Genomic DNA, 25,688 nt, shown 5'->3' on the forward strand with positions numbered 1-25,688 from the left:
AATATAATTCCCCCACTATTAAGATAACAAAAAACTTCTGCTATTACCATAATTATTATATATATTAGAAAGCTATACACAAGCATGTTAATTTCACAGATTTTTAAAAGATTCTTAATATTTTATATAATTAGAAATACACATTTCAAAAACAAAATTTCTGCAAAGAGAAAACAATTACCTTGGTTAGCAAAGCATGGAGTTCTTCATGGCTTAGGGTAGTGCTTTCTATACAAAAAATTTCCCCCTTTTGTTTCCTTCAGGGCTGTTTAAAATATTGGCAAAGCTATGAAGGGGAGAACACATTTTGGCTTATGTAAAACTACAAAAAGCCACAATGCTTTGCAAACTCTGTCTTACTTTTTAATATGAAAATAAGGAAAATGTAATTTACATATTTTTTAATATTTTTTATTTAATAAGTGATCCAGACCCAGAATTAAAAAAAAATTAAATAGGTTAGCCCTCACACTAAAAAAAAAAAACCCCAAAACATTTTTCCCCACAAGTATGGTCCTCTTTTAAATGATTTTGATCCGTTTAACTGAGTGCCATACTCATACAATATGCCAACACATTTGTGAGCATTTTCAGATACACGAAGTCAGGGGTCTCCAACCTTGGCAACTTTAAGACTTGTGGATTTCAACTCCCAGAGTTCCTCATTGAGCTTTTGCTAGCTGAGGAACTCTGGGAGGTGAAGTCCACAAGTCTTAAAGTTGCCAAGATTGGAGACCCCTGCACTAAGTGTGGTAAAATTTTCCTTCTTTTCTTTTTTCCTTAATCACCCGATTTCTGGGTCTCCCAAAACATCTGTACAATTTCTATTTGTTGCATAACAGCCACTTTCTTTCTCAGTAAAGATTTGCCCAGGATTGGGCAAATGCCTCCTCTTCCCCCCCCCCTGTTTTTGGCTATTTACATGTAAATAACGTTGAACCTGCAACATGACACTATCTATTGTAACATACATTTTGCAAGGGAGCACAACAGTAAAAAGAAGTTAACCTTAAAACCTATTTTGTACACGTGATCTGTTGTACAACTCAAGTGTGAAGCATCTCTTCAGCATTGCTGTTTATCTTTTTTAATATGGTATCACTGAGGCAATTTAAAAGTACTTTTACAAAACAGAGTACCTGACTTTCCCCCCCCTCCCCACACACAGCACATATAATGCATATTGACCCCCCTCCCACTTTCCCCTTAAGGTATAGCACACACACGCACTGCAAGGAAAAAAAACAACCTCTAATAGCTAGTAAAGTTATCATGTTGCCCATCCTTCAGAGAGCCGCATGCGCTTCACGGAGGGACTTTCCCTTTCGTCCGGCGAAGGTCTGGTGAGTCCAATGGGAGAGTGGAATTCATTTCGGTGATCTTCCCTGTCGCTTCCATCGTAGGAACTACTACAGCTGCTCAAGCTGTCAACAGGAGATCTTCCCGCCTCGTGGCGCGTGTGCTGTGGATATCTCAATGGCGTGGTGGTACGGTCTCTAGGAGGAGAAACAGGTTCGGACTTGATGTTGAGGCTTTGAGTAGAAGGCAGGGAGAGATTTGTATTCTGAGATAAATGAGTGCTAGTGCAAGCTCTGTAGGAGGAAAGGAAACCCAGTTACAGACGGAGGAGGCATGGCCCCCTGAAATGCACACTTATACAAAATTCTAACTAAGAGATGGGGGGGGGGGAGAACTCATCCCTGCACAAAGCCAAGGAGGACTGTGTGTGAAGGATTGTCTCTGCAGCTGTGGGACATGTCTGAAAGGATGACTCTCCTAAGATGGTCCTTGCAGTTTGTTCTATGGATTGCCCAGAATTGCAGCCAGGATGATTTTTTTATCCCAAAGGGAAATAGTGTCAGCTACACCCTGCTGTTTTTGAAACCATGACTGATGTCTTAATGTGTGCATATACAGAAAAGTCATTTAAAAAGATGGTAGGCTGTATGGCAGACTAGTGTAGATGGCTTATAACTCAACTACAAGAGCAATTGGGGTTGTTCTAGTCAGCATCTTTTGGTTTTTCACATGGCTTTCAAGACATCATAGGTTCATTCTTCTGGACTTTGTGAGTGTCCTGAGGTATATGGCAACTCATATCGGAAAGAGGTTTGAGCAAAAATTCAAAAATTCCCTATCGAAATCTGTATCACCCCAAAGGTACATAGAAACTAATATTCGTTTTTAGTATAAGCAAAATGTTGATGCAAGATTGGATGCAGAAAGTTCTGATTTATTCTAAAGCCCTGTTACATTAGAAAAAGTCACCAAACGAAACCATGATTTTGAGTTAAACACCACCAAGTTATCTGTTGCTTATTGCCTCCCGTAATTTTTCCCCTCTCTCCTCTTTTGGCAATGAGGAAATTGGAACCAAGAGTGTTTTTTTATTTTCATGTTTATTTTCAATATAATTATTTAAATCAGTGTTTCTCAAATTCAGCAATGTTAAGATGCAGAGATTTCATCTCCCAAAATTCCTCGGCCACCATGTGGATAAATCCTCAACCAATAAGTGTTCAAAATGTGCTAATAGCTATATTAATGGCAATGACTTGAAATGGCCTCAGCATGGCATTCAACTTCATTAGTCAAACATAAACTTCTTACATATTTATGACAATGTTTGAAATTTCTATCATAAACTACTAAGATGTGTAAAATAGGCTTGCTTTCTAGACCCAGAAGAATGGTGATGGGAAGGGAAAATGTTATGTACATAATTTCCCAACTTTGTGAATACTTGTCGATGGTGCATGGAAGTTGTATATCACTCAACTTCTGACAGGGCAGATTGAATGTTCCACCGAGGGATGAAAGGCTATGGCATAAAGGAGATATGTCATTTGAGCACTGGAGCCGCACATTTTGAAAGACTGGAAAGCCTACATGCTCAGCCCTAACCCACTAAAATCTTTGTGGCTAAACACAAAGTGAAGGACTGTAGCCAACTGTTCTTTAAACTCTGCAGAAATGCAAAACAATGCTAGATAGCTATCCTTGGAATGATGTGGCAATGCTTTTATCATTAATTGTCACAATGTTTAATAATGAATGGCTATTGTTAGTCAACAAAGAAGAAGAGAAATGCTGCAATCCGTAATTGCTTTCATCTGCCCTGCATTCAGCTGATTTTGTCAAAATTGATGCAGTTGTTTAATGGACAAGCATGTTGGCCCTACAGTTGCAGTTGCGTGAAAAGCAAGCCAAAGGGTAAAATTGTCTTGATTTTACATTCTTGGAAATACCTGGTTAACACACCGTCTATTGTTGGGATCAGTTAACTATTGGAAATTAGTTCAACTTGCCGTGTAATGAATATCTCTATTTGCTGTGGAAGCTAGAAGCACTAGCTAGAAATAAGTTAAGGTCTCATACATAGTTTTCTTGATTTCTAAAAAAGTAAAATTGTACACTCCTAAGATCCAGTTTACATACTAAATTGGACAGAGCAGAATTAAAAGAAGTATTTTCTTTTTTGGGGGGCCTAACAAACTGCTATTTAATTTCAGATTAAATCTGATTTACAAGATTTACAGAAGGAATTGCCAAGTGAATTCCTTATTTTCCTTATTTTTTTCAGTTAGTTCAAATTTTTGACGAATGTAAAATAAATACTCATAGAATAATGCACACACAAAATTAGGGCAGATATTTTATGGCGGCACTAGAAATAGATGATAGTGAGTGTCAAATCTATGAAGTTTTGCTATTGGTTTAACCCAGTGATGGCGAACATTTTCAGCACCGAGTGCCCAAACAGGAATGTGTGTGCATGCAAATACGCACGCTGGGACACTGGAAACTCGAGGAGTAAGTGGCTGGTGCACATGCATGTGCTGGACACCTGGTCTTCAGGTTTCCAGCACACACATGCATGTTGGCTAGCTGGTCTTTGCGTGCAGTGGAGCACCAGGAAGCCAAACACCAGGTGGGCGGTGCATGCATGCACACTGGCCAGCTGGTCTTTGGGTTTCCAGCACTTCAATGTGTGCAAAGACCAGTGTGCCAGAAACCAGAAGAGCAGCTGGCGATGGCATGCGTGGGTGCCACCTCTGGCATGTGTTCCATAAGTTCGCCATCACGGGTTTAGCATTTAATTATGAACCTCGCTTTCTTTGTGAAACAAGTCTGTTTATGTTATGGTGTTCAACTGAAAACAATTCTTTCACTTTAAATGCTTATGTGGAGTATTTTCTATTTTGTAATGTATTTAAAAAAAACACTTAAGATTAATGCACAAAGAATATTATTATGAGGATTATAGGAAATATATAATAGACTATTGACGGTAATACAATTTTCACTTCTCACATACAAAATAATTGGTATAATCCACTTCTCACTGAAGTGAATGGTACCCTGTTTAATTTAAATAGGGCTGAGCTACTGCTTTCAATGCATCCTAAAAGAAGGGCATCTCAGTAAATATTTTATTTTATTACAAATAGTCCTTGATTTATATTGTTCGTTTAACAACATATTCAAAGTTAGGATGGCCTTGGAAAAAAAGTGAGTTATGATCTCTATGTATACTTATGACTGTGACACAACTCCTTGGTCATGTGATCACAACTGGGGTGCTTGGCAACCTACCCACAATTATTACCAATTGAAATGTCTTGCAGTCATATGATCAACATATGCAACTTTATTTGCCATTTTTTCGGGCAGAAAATGCCTATTGGACAAGTTGGATTTGCTTAACAACCATGGTCACTCATTTCATGACTGATGTAGGAAGTGTTCTAAAATCAGGTCCAATTCTACTTGCAATTGCACTAATGTATGGTGGAAATTCCATTTGTGGACCTAAATTGAGGAATATCTTTAGTGCACTCATGTCTTCAATCACTGAAAAGATATTCAGCCTTGACTATGTGCAATTCAGATCATAGGAAAAGTGAACATTATGGTTTGCTAGTTCCCTTGTTCCACTGGATTTGTTTATATTTATTTTTTTGTTTCTGCATCTTACAATAGCATAGTATACATTAGTACAGGCTTTTCCCTCCTGAATTTGCCACTAGAGGGCAGGAATGCATGCCCTTTCACTTGGAAAATAAACACTAGATTTGCTCGCTGGCAACCTTTTGAATATGTAATTTATCATAGTATAAGGGAAATAAGTGAAATATCTGTGCCTCTTCTAAAATGCTTGATGCTCAAGCAAATGTGGATTATGTGTGGGTCAAGTTGGTAGGTCAGTTGGTAATACTAAGCAGACAGGTGTTGCAAAGTGCAGTAAAGTCTTAAAGTCTGAATGGTTTAAGGCTTTGGTTAAAAGCAGAGAAGAAAAAACAAGAACCCTTGAATTCTAATATCACTGCTCTGACAAGGTTATGATACAATCAACGAAGATTGTGGAAAATTTATGTTAATAAATGGGGGAAAACAGATGAGCTCTAAATGAATTGCTTATCTGCTTTCAAGGTCTGAACTTTTGGCCTGTAATTTCTAGACTCAGGTCAAGTAGGTGGTAGGTTTATGTAAGCTTTTCCTCAGAAATGATGGAAGTATGCCTTCTGTCAAATAATCTACAGGATTTTAGATATTCCAGTCATCTGATATCTCTTGGGGTGCTAGCCATTAAAACATCCACATTCAAAGTAAAAGTAGTCCTCAACTTATGACTATAAGAGGGTCCTAAAATTTGTTGTTAAGCGGTGCAATCATGTGACTGCATCCAATTTTATGACATTTTTTCTGCTGCCATTTAGCGAATCACCGTGGTCGTTTAGATAACACATGACCACTGCTTCTCCATTGACTTCGCTCGGCGGAAACTGTCTGGGAAGGTTTCAAATGGCAACCCTGTGACGATACAATGGTCCTAAATGCACAACAGTTGCCAAGCACTTGAATCGTGATCATGTGACCATGAGAATGCTGGTACGATTGTAAGAGCAAGGACGGGTCATAAATCACCTTTTTTCAGTAGTGTTGTAATATCTGTGGCCAAATGAATGGTGGTTATGTGAGGATTCCTTGCAGGGGATTTACTATAGTCCTTTTTTCACCATTTACAACTCTCCATGATAGGATGATATCTTAGATGACCTTAATTGGGACACACCCCCAGATTGAGAGAGCGGGACAGTATGGAAGGAATACTGATTTCCCCTCCCTACCTCTTGCTGTTTTGAGGCAGGTCAAGAAAGAAAGAGGAAGAAAGAAGCCACATTCAAGGGAGCAAATGGGTTCTCACCACCGTGCCTTTGGGGCAGCTGAATTTGGGCTAGAAGGTTATTTCATAGCCAGCCTGGGTGAAGCCAGCTGCTTCTAGCCAAATGTAACATAGCTGAAAACATAGCAGCCAAACTCAGAGAGCACTGAGGACTTCACGGTTCCACCCTGAGATTCATCTGTTCTCTTCTATTTGTAACATTAAAGTCAACTGGGTGACACTTGACCAGTCATTTTCTTTCACCACACAGGATTGTTATTGTGGAAAAAAATAGAAGGAGAGATATGGATCTGTTCACCACCTTGAGTTATTTGTAAAAATAATAAAGGCGGGATACAAATAAATAAAACAAAACATGGCCTAGTAAAGTTAATGTTGAAACTCTACTACCAAGACAATTTAATCCCATAGACCACCTGTTGCCTGATTTCACTAAACTGCTCTCCTCCCCCATGTTAGCTAATGACAAAAAAATGCTGCACTGCAATCTATCCATATGCATGATGCATCTATCACTGACATATCGCAGGCCTGCCATTTGTTATGTGTTACACCTGCCTCTCATATCACTTTCTACTGACAACCAGCAGAATGTTATCTACAGAGAAAGGGACACAGGACAGAATTAGATGGAGGCCACTCTCTTGGGTTTTTTGTAGGAAAAAAGAGAATTCAGTCATTCTGCCAAGACTAAAGGCTTTGGTTCCTTTCAAGGGTACTAGAAACTCTGAGCATTCTTCTCCAAACACCAGACTGGCTGTTAATTGCTATTTCTCCAACAGAGAGGGAAAAAACTTTATAACCAAAACCAAGATGATGATTATTATTTTGGGGTGGGGTGGGAGGGGTGACGACAGGGAAGAAAAGAGAGATCACGGGGCTTTTAAAAATAATATGATGCTTTGAATTCTGACTTACCCCAATTGACTGAGGGCAGATGGTGGCATGTTGTGTAGATGTTGCTGCTGCCAGCCAGTTACTGAACCCAAGTGGAGAGCACTGGCTGTGTTAAAGCCAGACAATGATGACAAATCTGCACTACTTAGCGAATACTCTGAATGCAAGAATAATAAAAAAAAACATTTTCAAAATTAAGAAGAAAGAGTTCGATAGCTATGAACAAATTCTCTCCAATTCCATTAATAAGGCATTGTAACATCTTTTGCAGTTTTGGTATTAAAGGCATTCCCTTCTCTTCCCAACTCACTGCTAGCACAATAGGTGGATACATGCATAAATAGACAAGTGCATAAACTCAGCTTACTATCTTAGGATATAAATACTAAATATGTGATTTTCTGGTTCCTGGTGAACTTTCAGCTTGTGAAGTTTTGTAATATTTTTAGCACACATTTATCAACACCAAAAAAATGAAGCCTACAAAGTCAGTTTACTTGCAAGGAATGGGAAACCTATGACTCTTTGGATATTGCTGGGCAAGAAGTTATGTGGCCCTGCATAGCAATGGATGCTGGGCAGTCTAGATTAGCACCTACTGGAGGACCAGGATTCCTTCCCTTGCTACTGAGGATGGGCCAAAGATATGAGCTTTATGGGAAATTAAAGTGCAATCAAAATTAGATTAGCTTTGGATTCTTGGAAATAGCAACCCTAGGCCCTGGGGTGAGTTTGTTACTATGTTCCCATGGACTGTGACCTTAAATACACATTCAAGCTTGTAAGTACAGAAGTGAAAAAAGGTACACAAACTCAGTTTTTGCATTGTGTAGCCTCCAGACCAGCCAGGCTCATATTGAGTTTTAGAGCCCTAGTCAACGGAGGACGGACATACTTTGGGCTTCAATTTTTGGAGGTACCTTGAACTGGAAAACGCCTTCCCATTCCAGATAAGGATTAGGTGCAGGCATTCTTGGCGCTGCCAGTCCCTGCCTATTATAGAATAGATAGCTCTGGAGTGATATGCCCTCTCGTCATCATTATTGTTTCCTATCATGTCTTTCTGATGTACAAATGGCATTGCCACATGAGTGTACAAATAAGACACTGTGGAGTCTGCAGTTCAGGTAGGCGTGGAAGTATTTCTGCTCTTTCAAAAGTGAATGATGCAGGTAGGTTATACCTACAATGTGCCAGCAGGCACCAATTAATTATTAGAGTGGGAATGTCAAAGCATTTTCTGATAAGGGAAATTTAAGTGGCTCTTCAACTGTCAAGTGTGAATGAGTGATTCTTAAGCCACTTAAAAGCAATTATTATTACGAAGCACAACAAAAACGAGACAGGATTCTACATATGTTTCATTTCATATTACCACAAGCATCAAATTCATAACTATTTGGGATATCTTGTATGTGAATATCTGGCTTTTTTCTCAATTAATCTATAAGGTTCAAAATTATGTGGAAACTTACCGGTACCATATGTTGTTGAAATGGCTGACGGGTATCCTCCCATCCCTTGCCCTGGTAAAGTAGGAGTTGCCACGGAAACCACCGGAGTAGCCAATGACTGAGCAGACTGAGAGTTATTTATCCTTTGATTCTTTTAAATGAGTAAAATAAACATATTAATGGAAGCATGGAAAACATTTGAAACAAATTATATTTAGAGATTGGATTTGTACCTATGGTACAAAATTGCATACAGATTTTACTACATTAATCATTTATCATGTCGCTTTTATGAACTCTGCCAATCCCATGATTTATCATTTTTTCAAGAGAACAGTTGTCACCATAGTAACTCATTAAATCAGAATCTCCTAGGTTACCAAACATATAAGATTTTTCTCCTCCCCCCCCATATACATTAGGAGCAGTCAGACTAGGAGGATAAGAATATTTAACGTGTAATCATTTAGGTTTCAAAAAAAATGCCTGAAAATATAACTAAAAATATGATGCTACCCCTTCATCCCAGTTCAGTTCCAAGGATGCTTTTAAAAAGTGTCCAAGTAGGATGAGTTATGCCAGATGGTAGTAGAGGATTAACTGTTGAAAGCAACCTAATGATATGACCATGATACATGCCTATTCAACTTTTCTATGGTTTCTGTTACAATTTGGGACAAGTGCAGAAGCCTGCTTACATACACAGACCTCCTTAGGTGAACTGGCTGCTTATGCTTAAAATAGGGAAGATAGATGATGAATATGCAATACTGCATATTCTATTTTCTCCAGCAGATGGTGCTATGGTCACTTCATTCTTAACAATGGTGAAACTTATATGAAAGATATTTTATAGATTTATCCTGTATTTTTTTACTGTGGGACTTTAATATGTACAAATCAAGATTGGAAATTTAAAGGCATAGTTTGGGCATTCAAAGATGACATTACTGAAATCCAAAGTTTTTAAAACTGTTGCTTTACAGCAGTTAAATACAAGATTTTCAAACAACTTTCAAGCCTTAGAAAATAGATGGGATAGACTTCTATTTGTTTTTTGAAGAAAAGTTCCATTATATTTCAGCTGCCAACTCAGTAGGCAAATGAATTGTTTCTGCACATCTTCAATAAACATTATCCCCACTTACCAAAAGCAGATCAACATCCTCAGACTGATAGCATGGGAGAGGAGGATGAATAAATTAGGAAAAGCAAATATTCTAAAGCCTTCTGCTTCCAATGCAAGAAGGCATTGTTTCACAATAATGCACAGTAGAATTGGCTATCAAGATAGTTACGTACTCTAATATAATCTCATTAAACATTATTTAAATTCCTATGTTTAGGACATAAAGTCCTGGTTAGCTTCTTCCTTTTTCTCTTAGAGATGAAGATTAATCTAAGAGTATCACACCCATGTTTTTGCTTTCCTAATCATGACTCCATCTGCGACTCATCCTCAATGACATCATTGTTGCAAAATATCTTGCCAATCAGATGACCTCTTGGAAAGTATTATTAGTTTAGATGTTCCTAGAAATGAAACATTTGATGGAGATGTTTTCTAAAGGTCAGCTGCCCAAGTAATTCAGCTTATCCTATTCCTTCAAGAAGAGATAGTTGGGCTTTATCCAAATGGAAACCACAAAGGGGGTGCATAAATGCATCAGGCTGGTAGTTTTAACACAGAACTATTTAAAATAATTGTCAATTTGATTTAGATAGAGCAGTATCCACAGAATTACCTGGCATTTCTTATCAGATTTGTTTTTCAAATAGTCCTACTTTTATGGATTACACGGAAAATTAACCTCCTATATTCTTTCATAGAACATAATGAATGATACGAGCTTAATGCACAAGGATACTGTAGATGTTGCAGAAACAAAGATACACTTCTTCAGGTTATTACTTTTTGTTTCAATTAAAATGTAAAGTACTGCTTTCATATGATGTCAAAGCATAGCTTTAAAATGCTATATACGGTAATAAAAAAAAAGTATGAAATCACAGAAAACAGCAACCTTTCAAAAATACAAATGAAAAAAAACCTGGCTACAGTAGTAGCACTCGCAAATCAAAGTTATATAAAAGTATCATCATTTGAACACAAATTCCAAATTCAGACTAGTGCATTGTTTTGATTTTTGTCAAAATACAATTCTTGTAAAATTCATTTCTGTCTTATCTGCACCAAGCCTTATTGAATTCAAGGAGACAAATCCTAATTAAGTTTACAAGGAATTGAGGCTTTGGTTTTCAGAGTATTATAAATGGTTGCCTCTCTCCTAGGAACAAGCTGAAATTTTATATAAAATGGGCAGCTCTTGAGAACAGGAGGAGCAACCAACAAAATAACAATGTTACAAAATATTAAATACTGTGTTTGAAAACACTTAATATTTTTATGAATTTAATTCATGTATTGCATATGATTTTAAGTTACCTCTATCTAAGTGGCAGGTATCACTTACATCATGTCCTCTCCCACACACATTTCCAATAAAAATACATAAAAATATCCAGCCAAAATGTCCCTGCGCAATAAAGCTTTCTTAGTTTAACTCTTGAATGTCAGTTCAGGCCTAGCAAACTGTTTAACATCGTGACACTGTCACTATGGGAAAAAGTAAGGTAAAGGTAAAGGTTCCCATAGCACATATGTGCTAGTCGTTCCTGACACTAGGGGGCGGTGCTCATCTCTGTTTCAAAGCCATAGAGCCAGCGCTGTCCAATGATGTCTCCGTGGTCATGCGGCTGGCATGACTAAACGCTGAAGGCACACAGAGCGCTGTTACCTTCCCACCAAAGTGGTCCCTATTTTTCTTCTTGCATTTTTACATGCTTTTCAAACTGCTAGGTTGGCAGAAGCTGGGACAAGTAATGGAAGCTCACTCCTTTACGGGGCGCTAGGAATTCAAACCACTGAACTGCCGACCTTTCTGATTGACAAGCTCAGCGTCTTAGCCTTTGAGCCACCGAGTTCCTTGGGAAAAAATACACCTACATAATTTTGAGGTTGATTAAATGGGTAATAAAGACAAATAGCTGAATAATGTATATATAATCAGTTATTTTGTGGAAACTATTCCCTATCTTACAAATGGATTGAAATAAATCAACTCTATTAAAAGCTTTTTCTTTCAAAAACCATGGCACTGTTGTTTTCAAGTAACCTCCTTAACTTTTCAAAGAATTAAGTATAATATTAGACCTTTGTAGCAATTTTTGGTTGAAGGAAGGATGAATCTGTGCAGGACTCATATTGTCGCTAGTATTCATTCTGTCATGAATTTATCTGAACCAACACTTCCAAATATCATCCCATTGAATCTACTGGAGAATTGCTATCCATTCCTACAGTGCATTATTAAGAATATTGCCAAACCATCGTGCAAACTGCCTGAAAATAATTTTAATTTAATAATCCCCAGCCACACCTAACAAGTGCTATCAAACTATATTTGGATTGCAAATCCCAGAATCCTCAGCCGTTGGCATGTTGGCTGGAAATACCAGTAAGTGCAATGTCAACTTATGCCTGGAGAGTGACAATTGGCAAAAGTTTGGTAAATTTTTAGAGAGTTCACTAAATTAACAAACCAATTTGTTTTCCCATCAGCACAGACTTAATACATCAATCTATTCATTGTTGAACTAAATCTAGCTGAAAACCCTTTCAGTTTAAGAACAAGAACCTTGAATAATATTCTTGAGCAAATAATTTCCTACCATTTAGGTTAATCTAAAGCCCGCTGGAATCTTTGTATCTTTGAAAGAAAAGGAAGAAAATAATGCATTACCACAGATGGCATTGTGTTCTTGCTGCCCGGTGGAATCAGCACTCGGAGGTCTGGTTTACGATTGTTCAATCCCAAATTCATGGGTGGTGGAGATTTTGCTTGCATATTCTTGTTCAAGTTGCCAGGTGAGACCAGCAGACCTGGGGAGTTTCGTGGGTTGCCATACCCATTCCCTGTTCATGTTGCAAAGAAATGCAAAGAAATGCAGGTTTAACAATGGATTCCTAGGTATGTAGATTGAAATATCCTCAGGGAATATTGTTCTTCTTTTCAGTAAGATCAACATGTGTGTACCAATTGTTCTAAAGACCCACACTAGCATTCCCCAAGTTGGCTAAGATTTTTTGGACAGTTACAAACTCAAAACATATGGAAGGTGCCTAGAAAAGGAATGTGGTGTCTGATGAACCAGTGGGATGGAATCGTTTCTTTAAAATAATAAAAGTAGCAAAATAGAAGATAATTGGTCATAATAGTTGCTTCAATAACCTCTCTTCATCATCCTAAGTGGCATCTATTGCATGAATTGCAATATTTTAAAATAAACTCGCAAAGTAATTAATACACCATTACAGAAGTGTATGTTAATTTTTATTTGCTATTTTATCTATGTTATGCTAGTATTTTATCTCTTTGTATTTTTATTTCACGTTTTGCTGGTCATTGTTTGAATAAACAGTATTTCATTTCATTATTTCACTTTGTTTCATTTCACTTCGTGTGGTATGTACAGAGGTAAGCATCCTAGAGAATGTTTCATAGCTGAGTAGTAGCAGAAGACAACAATTGTTTGGACTGAAATTTTGGAATTAAAAAGTGCAAATTACACCTGGACAATCAGATAATGGTGATCATACTATTTCCTCTGTGAAGCTTTAGGTAATAACATGTAGAACAATGGGCCTGCATATTCCATTTTCAAATTTGTATTTTGATAATCCTGACTAAGCCATACAAAAGCAGTGAGCTACCTTTTGATTGTTTGGAGCCACTTATAGTCACACTACTATATTTTGCATGTTAATCTCTGAAGTGGGTGGTCTGAGTACAACTGTATCATGCACATGGGCAGATGAAAAAACATTCTGGTTTTGCTGAGTTGTGAGGACTATTGTGAAAGTTTCAGAACTAAATTACAGATAGTCCTTGATTTACAAATTTTTATTTAGTGACCGTTTGAAATTACAACGCACTGAAAAAAGCGACATAATCATTTTCAAACTTACAACTGTAGCAGCATTCCCATGGTGGTGACGTGAATCAAAATTTGGATGCTTGGCAACTGGCATGTATCTATGATAGTCATAGTGTCCTGGGATCACAGGATCACCTTTTGTGACCTTCTGACAAGCTAAGTCAAAGGGGAAGTCAGATCCTCATAACTATGTTCTAACTTAACAGCTACACTGATTCCCTTAACTGTGACAAGAAAGGTCATAAAATGGGATAAACTCACTGAACTGTCTTGCTTAGCAACAGAAATTTTGGGTGCAATTGTGATCATAAGTTGAGGACTACCTGTATGCCTATTTTTCATTAAAGCATTCGTGGTGATAGGGAAACAAAAGAAAAAGTCAAAAGGGTTGCACACCTTTCTAGAGTCTCTTGTTGCCTATACCTGCTTCATGGGAAGCATCCAAATAAGAACAAAAGCAATTGCAATTAAAATACAAAGTTATAAGTTACACACTATGTTCTATAGCAATTAAAATAATACAGTGGTTTAACCAAATCAACTTTCAAATAGATTCCAATCCATTTCCCCTGCCTCCAGTTTACTCTTCTCCCTCCAATCACTGGTCCATTTTCAGTATTCAACGTAATGGGGTTGTCTTGGTTTCTGCACATCCGTGAACTTTTTTATACTTCCAAAACTTGGATTTTCTTTACTTGTCACTGTTTACCCTTAATTCTTAGATGGTGGAACACTGGCTACGTAGATGTAAGGACTTGGAAAAGGAGCTATGATTATATGTGTTTTTTATAAATAAAGCCTGATTTTTAATACACACATATTATCATTATGTGTATATACACATATACGCATAATACCCTGATATTAAAAATCAGGATATATATATATATATATCCACACACATATAAAAAGATAAAGGTTCCCCTGCACATATATGCTAGTCGTTCCTGACTCTAGGGTGCGGTGCTCATCTTCGTTTCAAAGCTGAAGAGCCAGCGCTGGCCGAAGACGTCTCCATGGTCATGTAGCCAGCATGACTAAACACTGAAGGCGCACAGAACCTTCCCACCAAAGGTAGTCCCTATTTTTCTACTTTAATTTTTTACATGCTTTCAAACTGCTAGGTTGGCAGAAGCTGGGACAAGTAATGGGAGCTCACTCAGTTACGCGGCGCTAGGAATTGGAACCACCGAACTGCCGACCTTTCTGATCGACAAGCTCAGCGCCTTAGCCACTGAGCCACCGTGTCCCTAATATATATTAGGGTGAGGCACAGTTTGTCCTTCATATACTATGTCTCAAAAAAGATCTATTGTTCTTGTATCTCTCTATACTCAACAGACAAATTGAATTATGGGTCTCTATGTGAAGGATATGCAGGAAAATCAAGGCATCTCAGTCCAAATCACCACTGAGCTATGAAGTTCACTCTCGGAATCTAAACTGTACCACAAGTCTGCAGTTCAGATGAGTAAGAAACAGAACAGTTAAAAAAGAATGGGGTGATAATATAAACAATAAGACTCCTCGACATTGCTCTTTTAATATTTTAGGTTCCTAACAGAAAGTCTGGTGACCTTGAGAAAAATCTGAGCCACCTGAGACGAGAGGTTGATTGGATTCTGTATGCTCTGTTGTACAGTATTGAATATTTAACTGGATATTACCAAATGCTTGTTACACAGAAGAAAGAAACCAACGTCAGATGATATTACTGGGGAGGTTGGGGAGAGGGAGGGAAATAGAACAAGAAAGAACAAAGCAAACCACGATAAAAGGGGCTGCTTTATGGACAAATGCAATAGAATTCTGCTTAGCTTGACTCACTTTATTCCCCCACTTTAGGCTTTTTTGTTTTGAAACAAAAGAAAGTGCAGCAAGGCTATAATTTCCAGAAAAGAAAGAAGAAGGAGAAAACAAACCGGAGGAGGACTCAGAAGCCTCTGAAATGCTTCATCCTCAATCCCTTCCTCCCCTTTCGGAGCCCAATCCTGAATGCTGAGTTCAGCAGGAGTTGGTTCTGATTTTGAACACACCCCTTCATGTCATCTCTGTACTTGTAGCTTTACATCCTGACATACAGGCATCTTCACATTGTGCTAATTTGGTGCTTTCAGAAGCAGTGCTGCTTCCCATTTGAAACTGCAATAATCACAATGATAATGCTGGCACAGCACTGCAATTAAGCAGCCTTTCTCAGCACCAGGAGGAGGAGGAGGAGGAGGAGGAGGAGGAGGAGGAGGAGGAGGAGGAGGAAGAGAGGAAGAGGAAACATGGGAGGAACTAAACTTATTCAACAGGGCAGTGGCTTTTCAATTCTTTTACTTGAGAGTGTTTCATTCTCTTGCAGTCAGTAACCAAAAAGGGCAACTGCTCTACTAATATCGCAATAACTCCCTGGAACTCTTAGAGGTAAAATCCCATTTTGAAGGCCACTGAAATAATGGCATTTAGAGGCATGGTTTAAGCATGCCATACCAAGAGTATTACTGAAAGCAAAATGTATATAAAAAGTGGCACCATAGCATGAAATCACCAACTTATGAGGAAGTACTTCACTTGTTCACAGACTCAGTGGTATATACAAAACGTGTAAATAAATACAATGCGAAACACAATAGTATAAATTTGTTTTTAATTTTCTAATAATCAGCTATTTAATTTTCTTACGTTACAATAGGAAGCAACTCAGTTCATTAGAACAGGACTTATTTCTGAATACGGTAAAAATAATTAAGATTGCACTACTGTTAATACTTCTAGAGTTGCACAGAACATAATTCCTGTGTCCGGGGACATTAAACTGTAACAAGAATATTTAGGAATTTTTTTAAGATAAAGGAGGCCCAGGGCTCCCAGACATTCTACCCTTATACAACATATATTGTACATAATACATAAAGTAACATGCCCATTTGCAATGGATTGCTTGTTCTGATATACAAAATTAAAAACTGTTTTATTATATTATATCCTATAACATGCTTGTGAGGAAAGTAGGATATAAATCTAATCAATAAGTTCAAAAAAGTGACAATCAATTGTTCAGTATATTGTTCAGTACAGGATACTTTTTTACATGCAAATACAAATTCTTTTTTATATGCCTGCAAATATACAATTTATCTTGTATTAAAAATGTTTGTCTGTATAATCTAACAGTCCCACTTCTATATATTTCTTTTTTTAAGAAAAGGAAATAAAGGGTATGATGGAGAGATACTTGTTTTCCCTTAAAACCCACCAATATATTAAATTAGGTAAAGGTTCCTTTTGCACATACTGTATGTTCTAGTTGTTCCTGACTCTAGGGGGCGGTGCTCATCTCGGTTTCAAAGCCAAAGAGCTAGCGCTGTCCGAAGGCGTCTCTGTGGTCATGTGGCCAGCATGACTAAACGCCGAAGCTGCACGGAACACTGTTACCTTCTCACCAAAGGTGGTCCAACCGCTGAACTGCCGACCTTTCTGATTGACAAGCTCAGCATCTTAGCCACTGAGCCACCGCGTCCCTTATATTAAATTAAAGCAGTTCATATAATACAGTTTACCACTGGCAATGCCTTCCCATCATTTTAGACTGTGCCACTTACAGATACCAGTCATGTAATTCTTTATGTATTTATCCACACTCGTAAAATATTTTGAAACGTGATGATATTTCCTGCATATATATTTTTAGAGCATCAAATTATTTTAAAGAGCGATTGCAATCTTCTTTTACCAGTGGATTTCTGCTGTTCTTGGCACATTATGCCAGCTGGCAATTTGGAGCCATATAATGACTGTTTCTCCTTCCAGCCACCAAATCGTTACGCATTTGGCAGAGGATGGATCCTGGAATGTAAGACTGTAGACTCAAAACCAATGATATATAAACCCATCATTTGAAAATCTATGATGAATACATGCATGTGGCCTGTAGCAGAGGGGAATCTGCATTTAATCTGGATGCTTAAACCGCATCCTCTGTTAAAGGCTCTGGCTGAGGCACCTTAAAAGTTAAATGCCCTGAAAGTTCGGAGGCAAAGGAAAAACCCAGCAGCAACAAAATCGACTCAGCCCTTCTAATATAGAGATTAAACTTTTCTTTAGCCTGTCCTTTAAAATTACACTTTGCCTGGACGGTTATCAATTTAAATGCAACTGTGTGTACAATGCTATGTCCCACAAGCCACTAGAAAGAGGGAAAATTATATGCCATGTACTGATGGATTTCCTGATTATAAATTAGGAGAAAATAAGGACCAGATGAGATGGAGAACTAGTTTGCTTCATATTTTATTTGATTAAAAGCCATGTTTTTGTTGAAATGGAATACATTCAATGTTATGGATATAACTTGCAGTGCATACCTGCAATAACAATGCCGCTGCTAATGGAGAAGTAAAAGTTTTGAGAGGGACATACACTTCTCAGACAAGAAGCTCTAAAACACCAGCGATCACTGGGAATTTCTTTTCACAGACCATTACAAGAACTTACTTTTTGTGTTATTGATTTTATTGAGTAAATGATGTTTAAAAACAAGAAGCAAGTCTATTTCTTCCTAAGTGTTGTACTGGAGCAAGTAGCCACTTTTTCATCCAATGTCCTAGGAGTCCTTTGCAGAAACCAATAACACTGATAAGGAGAAATGAAATGGAATGCGTCTAACACCTCCCCCCACCTCCACTCAATAAATGCTCCTTGCTATCTTATTTGGAGAACAGATGAGGGGTTTTAAAATGGGTTTTTGCTAAGTAAGGGAACAATACAAATACAGAAAAGCTCCACCTGATCTATTTCCTGAGACATGAAGCTCTGAGGTTGGAAGCCTAAGTAATAATGTACAAAAGAGAAGGTATGGGCTATATTTATATAAAATACAGATGCATGAGCATACACACGCACACTGAAAGACCTCCATTTTTATGGAAGAGAGTTCTTAAGGTTAAATCATTCAAAGAGTGTTTAAAGGTACAATATATTTTAGCTTTAAAAAGAGAAGGCCATGGACAGATATGATAGCAGTCTTCCTCATAGGCATGGATGTTGGATGTTACCCAAAGAGGGTCTGGATTTATTCTCTACAAGAGTTATGGATAAGACAAGAAGCAATGGATAGAAGCTTGACCCAGAGATCCGCACTTTAAATACAGGCAAATTTCCAGATTGTGACAGCTATTTAGCAGTGGAGCAGTCTATATGTGCTTCATAGATGCTCCATCACGGGACGTTTTCAAGAAATTATTGGACAGACATTTGTTGTGGATGGTATGAAAATCCCTGCATTGGCAGGGGCCTCCAACCTGCCATACAAGGATGGTCTGTCTTAAAATGTTGCCACGTAGTACATCCATGTTCAGGATTCTGGAGAATCTAACTTGTCCTTTTCCCTATCTCAGCTCCCTCTCAATCCTTATTAAATCAACATTCCAAAACAATGTGCTATTTGTAGTTTAAAACAATCCTTCAAGCATTTTTTTTTGTTCAAGACGGCTTTGCAAATCTTGGGATTCCCCAAAGCTCTTGAGAACTGTCTTTTCTGTTTGGGTAGTGCTGTTTTGTTTTGTATTTTAATTTAACCTACAACACTTCTAGGTTTAACATAATAATGAACAGAAAGAGTGAGCCACCGTATCAAACCAACCAGAAGCATAAAAGGCAACTGCATGCATATCATTGTGAATTCCTGGGAGAACAACCAGTATCAAATGTTAGATGCTTATTGTTTTGACACAATGTTCTTTCATTTAAAAAAAAAAACCAGAATAAAATATAACAATGTTTTGAATTACAAAGTAAAACAGCAACTACATCCTAGGCTGGGGCAATCCAGAAAACCATGCAATTCCTTTATCTTTAATGCAACTTGCTGCTAAACTAACTGAAGCTTTCTACTATGTATTACATCTTTAAGTCTACTGAAGTACATTAACTTGGCTGAGTGGAAATTTCAGAGGAAGGTCCAAGTGGAAACACACTCTTCCAAAAAAAGAAAAAAAATCTTTAAAAAGTCATTTATGATCCCGCATTATTGCACTAATGGCCTTTCAATGCTGCGTTTCTGGGAGCAGACTAAGCCAGATATGGCATAAAAGATATATTGATGGAATAAAAATAATTTTGAGGGACTTGCATTCAATCACAACCTTTGCATTATTGAGCAATTCTAAAGGATGTATTTGTAGGTTAAATTTTGTACAGTCCTTTATGAGAAGAGAATCAGGAATGGGTTAGATCCATTTTGCTGAGGAAAAATTACCTCAGATCTCTATCTTCTATTACCTCAGATCTCTATTTTCTATTACAAATACTTTTGGTATTTGGCTGTTACTGTCCTGCTATGAGCTTTTTTTTTTAAACAAAGTTTTATTGGTTTTTAGGGAATAAAAAGGAAAGGGGTAATGGAAAGGGTTACAAATTTTGGCAGTTGCAGTGTGCGGCAGGTGTCCCCTCCCCCCATACTCATAGTATACATTTAAACAAGATTCAATACTAAATAGCAATATTTAGTCAGCATGTAAATTCAGTTAATAGTTTCAATCAATTTACATCAAGCAGATTTTCTTGCTCATTTTTGTGATCTGAGTTTTCTTGGTATTGCCCCTTCTCCCCCCGCCAGCAGAGCTCCGGCCCCTCCTGTGTCCTGTATGTCTGTTGTAAAATCATCTGGTTTATCTAGGAGTTGTCCTGCTATGAGCTTTGATGTTTGGACATCTTCAGTCATAGAACAACAGCTAAACAGAACTTTGGGGAAAATTATAGAGATGACTGGGCAATTGATCATCTATAAGTAGGATTCTCAAGACATCACACGAGGGCATTTAAATTGCATAGTTAAAGCATAATCATCGTCAATTAACCTTATCTGTAACATTTGAAGAATAGATATGGTAAATTTGCCCTTGGAAACAGATGCTAGCCGAGATTGGGCATCATGAATTTGTCATGGTTTCAGAGATGCAAGCAACGGCTCTCTGATGTTACTTTTCTGGCTTGTGGAAATGATGAACAGAACATTAAAAAATGTGGCTGAAGATTTACCAAAATGTTTATTGAAATAGTTTGGCTTGTAACTAATGCTGGGCAGGCATGTAATCAGTCAGCTGACCTGGGTTGAGTCCACCCATCTCTCCACATGATCTGCCCCTACTTGATGTGGCGTTCTATATTCAATTCATTTCACCACGTTTTGGTGGTTTTCTTTCCCAAATGAAATGAGTGACAGTGTTCTGGTTTTATAAGGATTAGCATTCAGTAAATGAAAATGTTAGTCATTTCTGAATGGCAATCCTTGTGCATATAATCATTTAAATATACAGGAACATTGCCCAAATAGCAATAGCACTTGGACTTTTATACTTTATACTTTACAGCCCTCTCTAAGTAATTTACACAGCCAGAATATTGTTCCCAACAATCTAGGTTCTCATTTTACTGACCTCGGAAGGCTGGAAGGCTGAGTTAACCTTGAGCTGGTGAGAATCGAACTGCTGGCAGTGGCAGTCAACAGACTAAGTCTACAATATTGAATTCTAACCACTGTGCCACCACAGCACTATATCTGATTTTCAAATACGTATTAAGGAACAAGGAGCATATCTGATATTACTTTTAAGTATTAGATATAACCATTCAGTGTATCTAGGCTATGCGAATTATACAGGACCTACTTTTTATTTATCCATGTCATTAACCTATCTGTACAATGGACAGGGAAATGCTGGTATGAAAACATCAGTTTATTTGATAACAGCACAGAGCAGGACTTTGTAGAGGCTGCTAATATTAGAAGCATTCAAAAGCAAATATATTCATATCTTAATTGCACAATCAGGATTCTGTCATTTTTAGGTTTTTTTATTCCTAGAATGGATGTTGCATGCTGTCAATATTAGCTCTGTAATCCCTTCACATAGATCATGAAATTTATATTTGATAGTTTTTTAAATAGTTTCTGAATTGGAGAAATGTATTGCTGTGGTGCAAGAAAATCTATTATTTCCTCTATATTGAGCACAAATTGTATTGATTTATTTGTTCCACTCAGCACAACAATTTTTTTTTTACCATATCTATCATATTATCTTGCTTATCCTTGGCTCCTCATTTCTCTTAACCAGTCAACTCAGTAATTATGTTTAATTAATTAAACAAGGTACTTAGAAATATTAGATTGTGATGTCCAGTTTTGATTTTTGTTTAATGGCTACAGTTTTAAACATCTTGAGTATCAAGGTCAAGAGATTAAATGCTGGTATTCTATTGTAAGGGATGGAGCTTTATTGCATAGTTAAACTTTTCTTTTAAGTGTAAGCCAATTGAAACATAGTGCAGGTAGTTCTCAACTTACAATAGTTCATTTAGTGACTGTTCAAAGTTACAACTGAAAAAAGTGACATGAACGTTTTTCACACTTACGACTACTGCAACATCCCTATAACTTCTGTGGCAATGAATAAGATTAATTAGTGTTAGTGAAATATGAAAAAAGGAAAAAAAGCTGACTGGAATAAAAAGAAACATTACAATATTGGGTGAACATTTAGTTGGCAATGGAGGGAAATGAGCGGTATAAAATTATGAATTGTGTGAAGCTAAACTTACTTTTTTTTCCATTGGGGCCCTCTACATGGGCACTTGCACTATAGAATTGAGTTACCACACTGTCTTTTTCAACTGAATCGCCAACTTATTTCCAAAGTGGTTGTGGTATAGTTCAAATCATAAAACTTCTGTTTTTCAATTGGTAATGTTGGAACTTTGCAGAAATTCTAGCTTCATCTACCTTCACAGTTGTAGTAGATTTTGCGGGTCACTTAAGCGAAACCTATTTAATTCTTCTAGTCAGTTTCACTATTTCTGTAAAAAGCAGCCCAGCTTGATTTCTCTGCTTATTTAAGCAGTGTGAAGACTCAACTTTTTCCTCACCTTGTTTTGCAGTCTCTGGGACCAACAGAGCCATTATTCTAACCTCCTCCCACACAGAAGCCTCATACTGCAATTTATAACTAGTTGCAGCTGCTAAGAAAATCATGCTACTATCACAGTCCTCAATGGGATTTTAAAAAATGTTAAAAAAGGAAAGATGCCAGGTCAACATTTTGTAAAATGATAAAATAAAAATGCATATACAAAAAACATGGGGAGAGATATTTTTTTTGCCTTATGTTAGGGAATGGGACATTGAATAAATGTTTTTTTTGCAATTTTCTGCTAGCCAGCTAGATGGAACACTGATTGCCTAATTGTGTCTCTTAAATACTTTCAATGTTTTGAGGTTCATAGGCGCCGAGGAGCAGGGCCTTCTCTGTGATGGGCCCAGCCCTCTGGAATGACCTCCCCCCCCCGACATTAGGACAACAAACGATCTCCGCTCCTTCCGCACGAAACTCAAGACCCACCTGTTCCAACTAGCCGGCCTGGCCTGAATTATAGCTATTTTCTAATCCCTCTGGATAAAATTCTAAATTAAGTTTAACTCTGGGTATTTTAATTATTTTTAATCGCATTTTGCTGTTTTTAATTAATCGATTATTTATTTATTATGTGTTGTACATTGTTTTTATATCTCCTCCTTGTTATTTATTTGTTGTGTAATAAATTGTACGCCGCCCCGAGTCCCTTGGTGGAGAGGGTGCGGCATATAAATTAGATAGATAAATAAATAAATAAATAAATAAATAAATAAATAAATAAATAAATAAATAAATAAATAAATAAATAAATAAAATAGGATATGTAGGCAACATCAGAAGAAGCTGAATGATGCGATACTATTGACAGATAAAGTAATCCTTCAGAAAGCCATACCATAGAGACGACCACAACTGAAGTGGCTTCATAAAAGATAAAGAAAGCATGCATGCAGAGAGAGAGAGAGAGATAGAGCATACCACCAGCAGCAAAGGAAAATGAATATCAGGCTCATAATGTGCTCATGATTTACTGTGAACTTTCACTGGTATCTAGCTGGTCATTGGACTAGATGTAAAGTTCCCTTTATGTTGTTGCATTATAAAGCATAACATTAGGATATACTGATATTCCACACTGGATCCAGATAGTTATTTTATAGAAATATGTAAACGATTCATTTATTTTTAGTGGTGGCTTTATAAATCAATTGTTTCTCTATAAAGCCTTGTTTTCCCCCCCCTTTTAAAACAGAAAGCCAGGGTCAGACATGGTCACAAAACTGCTGAATTTCTATCTATTTTAATCTGTTTTAACAAGCACCAAAAGGAAGGCTGCTTACAAGACATATGACACTTAGAAACCAGCTAGCTATTTTTTAAGGTAGCACATGTTTTAACTTTTAACTTATTTTTAAATTAACTGTATTTAATACTGTTTGGAGATTTTAGAATAAAACTGGACCCCTCATTCCAAAGAGTTTAAACTCATGGCTTGTTTTACATTCTGAAGCTAACACTTTGTTCTATTCCAAATCCAGAAGTTTAAACTATTTCTTTCAATATTCGAGAGTGTATTGAAATCCAGATGTTTTCTGATTTGCAATACTTCCTAATACTTTTTCTCAGAATAAAAGGACAAATTGTCACATGCAAAATTAACGCATACCACAGTCACTTCAACAATAGCATGGGGAAAGAACTGATTGCACCAACTGAAAAGTTCTTATTTAAGTGTGGGTTTCCTATAAGAATGTACTTAATTGCTTGTTATTTAAGAAGAGAAAAGTCAATCATTCTTTTTTTCTTCTTCCCCCAAAAATCACCTTGGAAAGACTATGACTCATTTAAAAGAACAGATTCTCATTACTGGCTCTGTGATTTAGTCTTTCAATCCATCATTGTATAAAGATAAATATTGAGACATTGTAAATTAGAGAGGATAAGACTGGGAACATTTTTAAAGAAAAGAATGGCAAACCAAGAAGGAACCATGGAAAGAGGCACATTTTCCCAAAGTAGGAGTTAATCTTCCCTAAAGGTTTATAAAAACTTGCATTTACAGGCAATAAACGTTATTCTGTTGTTTATCATGTTCACATGAATGCTCAAATTAAATAATCCATTTAAAGAAAATGTAACATACCAAACATTTCAACAGTCAGCTTAAAAGGACCTATTTATAACTGTATGTGTATACACACACACACACACACATTTCAACATGGTTTTATTTATCTAGGTGTATCACTTTCACATATCAATTCAACAAACATGTGAATATATGTAACATATTACATATGGGGAGGAGATCTGATTAGATTTGTAGAAGTAGTTGGCTAGGCAACACCAAACTTTGCTTTGTATAATGTGTTGGCTTTGGCACCATCCAATCATAGCAGATTTCTTCTAAGCATGAGGCTGAGTGGGTGTTGCATCTCCTTAATAAGAAAATATCTTCATATGATCCTCCATAATAAAAAGTAATGTGTCCAAACTTTGGACAATCCTTCTGTTATTTAATGGACTACTTCACTATTTGCAACAACATATCTATGTCAATTGCTTCTGGTGTAGCCAGTAAACTTTATGAATACATAAGAACTTATTTTGTATTGTGCGTTATATATGACTGGAGCTAAAGAAGTGTTAATTGGCAGCAAAAAGATATTAAGTCACCTATGGGTTTTTTTTAAAGTGGAAGTTTGTTTTGATTGGCCATTGCCAATGTAAAGAGATGTACATTCCATTGATATTTATGAGTTTGGGCTGCCTGTATTATTTTAGGATTTGTTCAAAGACTTACTACTGATTGCTTCATACTCTGCTTGTTTGGGATAGGCTTATTTGGGCATATTGCCTTCTTTTTCTTTGCAAATTTTTCCTTTGGCTGTATTATTTTGAAAGCATGCCCAGAATTCCTTTGACCAAGAGACCCATAAATTATAAATAGCCATTACTTACATTTCTATTTAGTTTGAAAGGCTAGTAGAATATGTATAATAAATTAACATGCAGCCCACGTGTGACCAAAAGCAGCAGAATGAATGGTGTAATATAAGCATGATATAATCTTGCAAAAAACCTCAAAGTTTAAACTGGCGGAGGAGGAGCCAACATCGCGACAATATGGACGTGCAGTCTTGATGCTCCAAGACTGCAGCTGATACTTTTGCTGCTGGGTGGTACAATCGGGCCTAAACCGTCCTGCAGAGACGGTGAACAGGAAGAAAATGTCTTGCTGATCTCAGGGAC

The 25,688-nt window shown here is 37.1% G+C and overlaps 1 protein-coding gene across 9 annotated transcripts in view; it reads right to left on the reverse strand.

The window, feature by feature from the left end:
- Positions 1–1,182: 1,182 nt before the first annotated feature.
- The window catches only part of MEF2C (myocyte enhancer factor 2C), a 173,197-nt gene continuing 148,691 nt past the window's right edge, over positions 1,183–25,688 (reverse strand). For 7 of the 9 annotated variants that reach the window (XM_081942909.1, XM_081942906.1, XM_081942901.1 and 4 more), the window contains 4 exons: positions 12,342–12,514; positions 8,560–8,689; positions 7,106–7,241; positions 1,183–1,592 (listed from right to left, as the gene is read on the reverse strand). In XM_081942909.1, coding sequence (XP_081799035.1) covers positions 1,271–1,592; positions 7,106–7,241; positions 8,560–8,689; positions 12,342–12,514 — 761 coding nt within the window. In that variant the 3' untranslated portion in view covers positions 1,183–1,270. The remainder of the gene's footprint in view (positions 1,593–7,105; positions 7,242–8,559; positions 8,690–12,341; positions 12,515–25,688) is intronic. The other 2 variants (XM_081942908.1, XM_081942907.1) reach the window with 1 other exon arrangement.

The sequence above is a fragment of the Natrix helvetica genome (assembly GCF_964273705.1).
Source record: "Natrix helvetica genome assembly, chromosome: 2".
Classification (NCBI taxonomy): Eukaryota; Metazoa; Chordata; class Lepidosauria; order Squamata; family Natricidae; genus Natrix; species Natrix helvetica.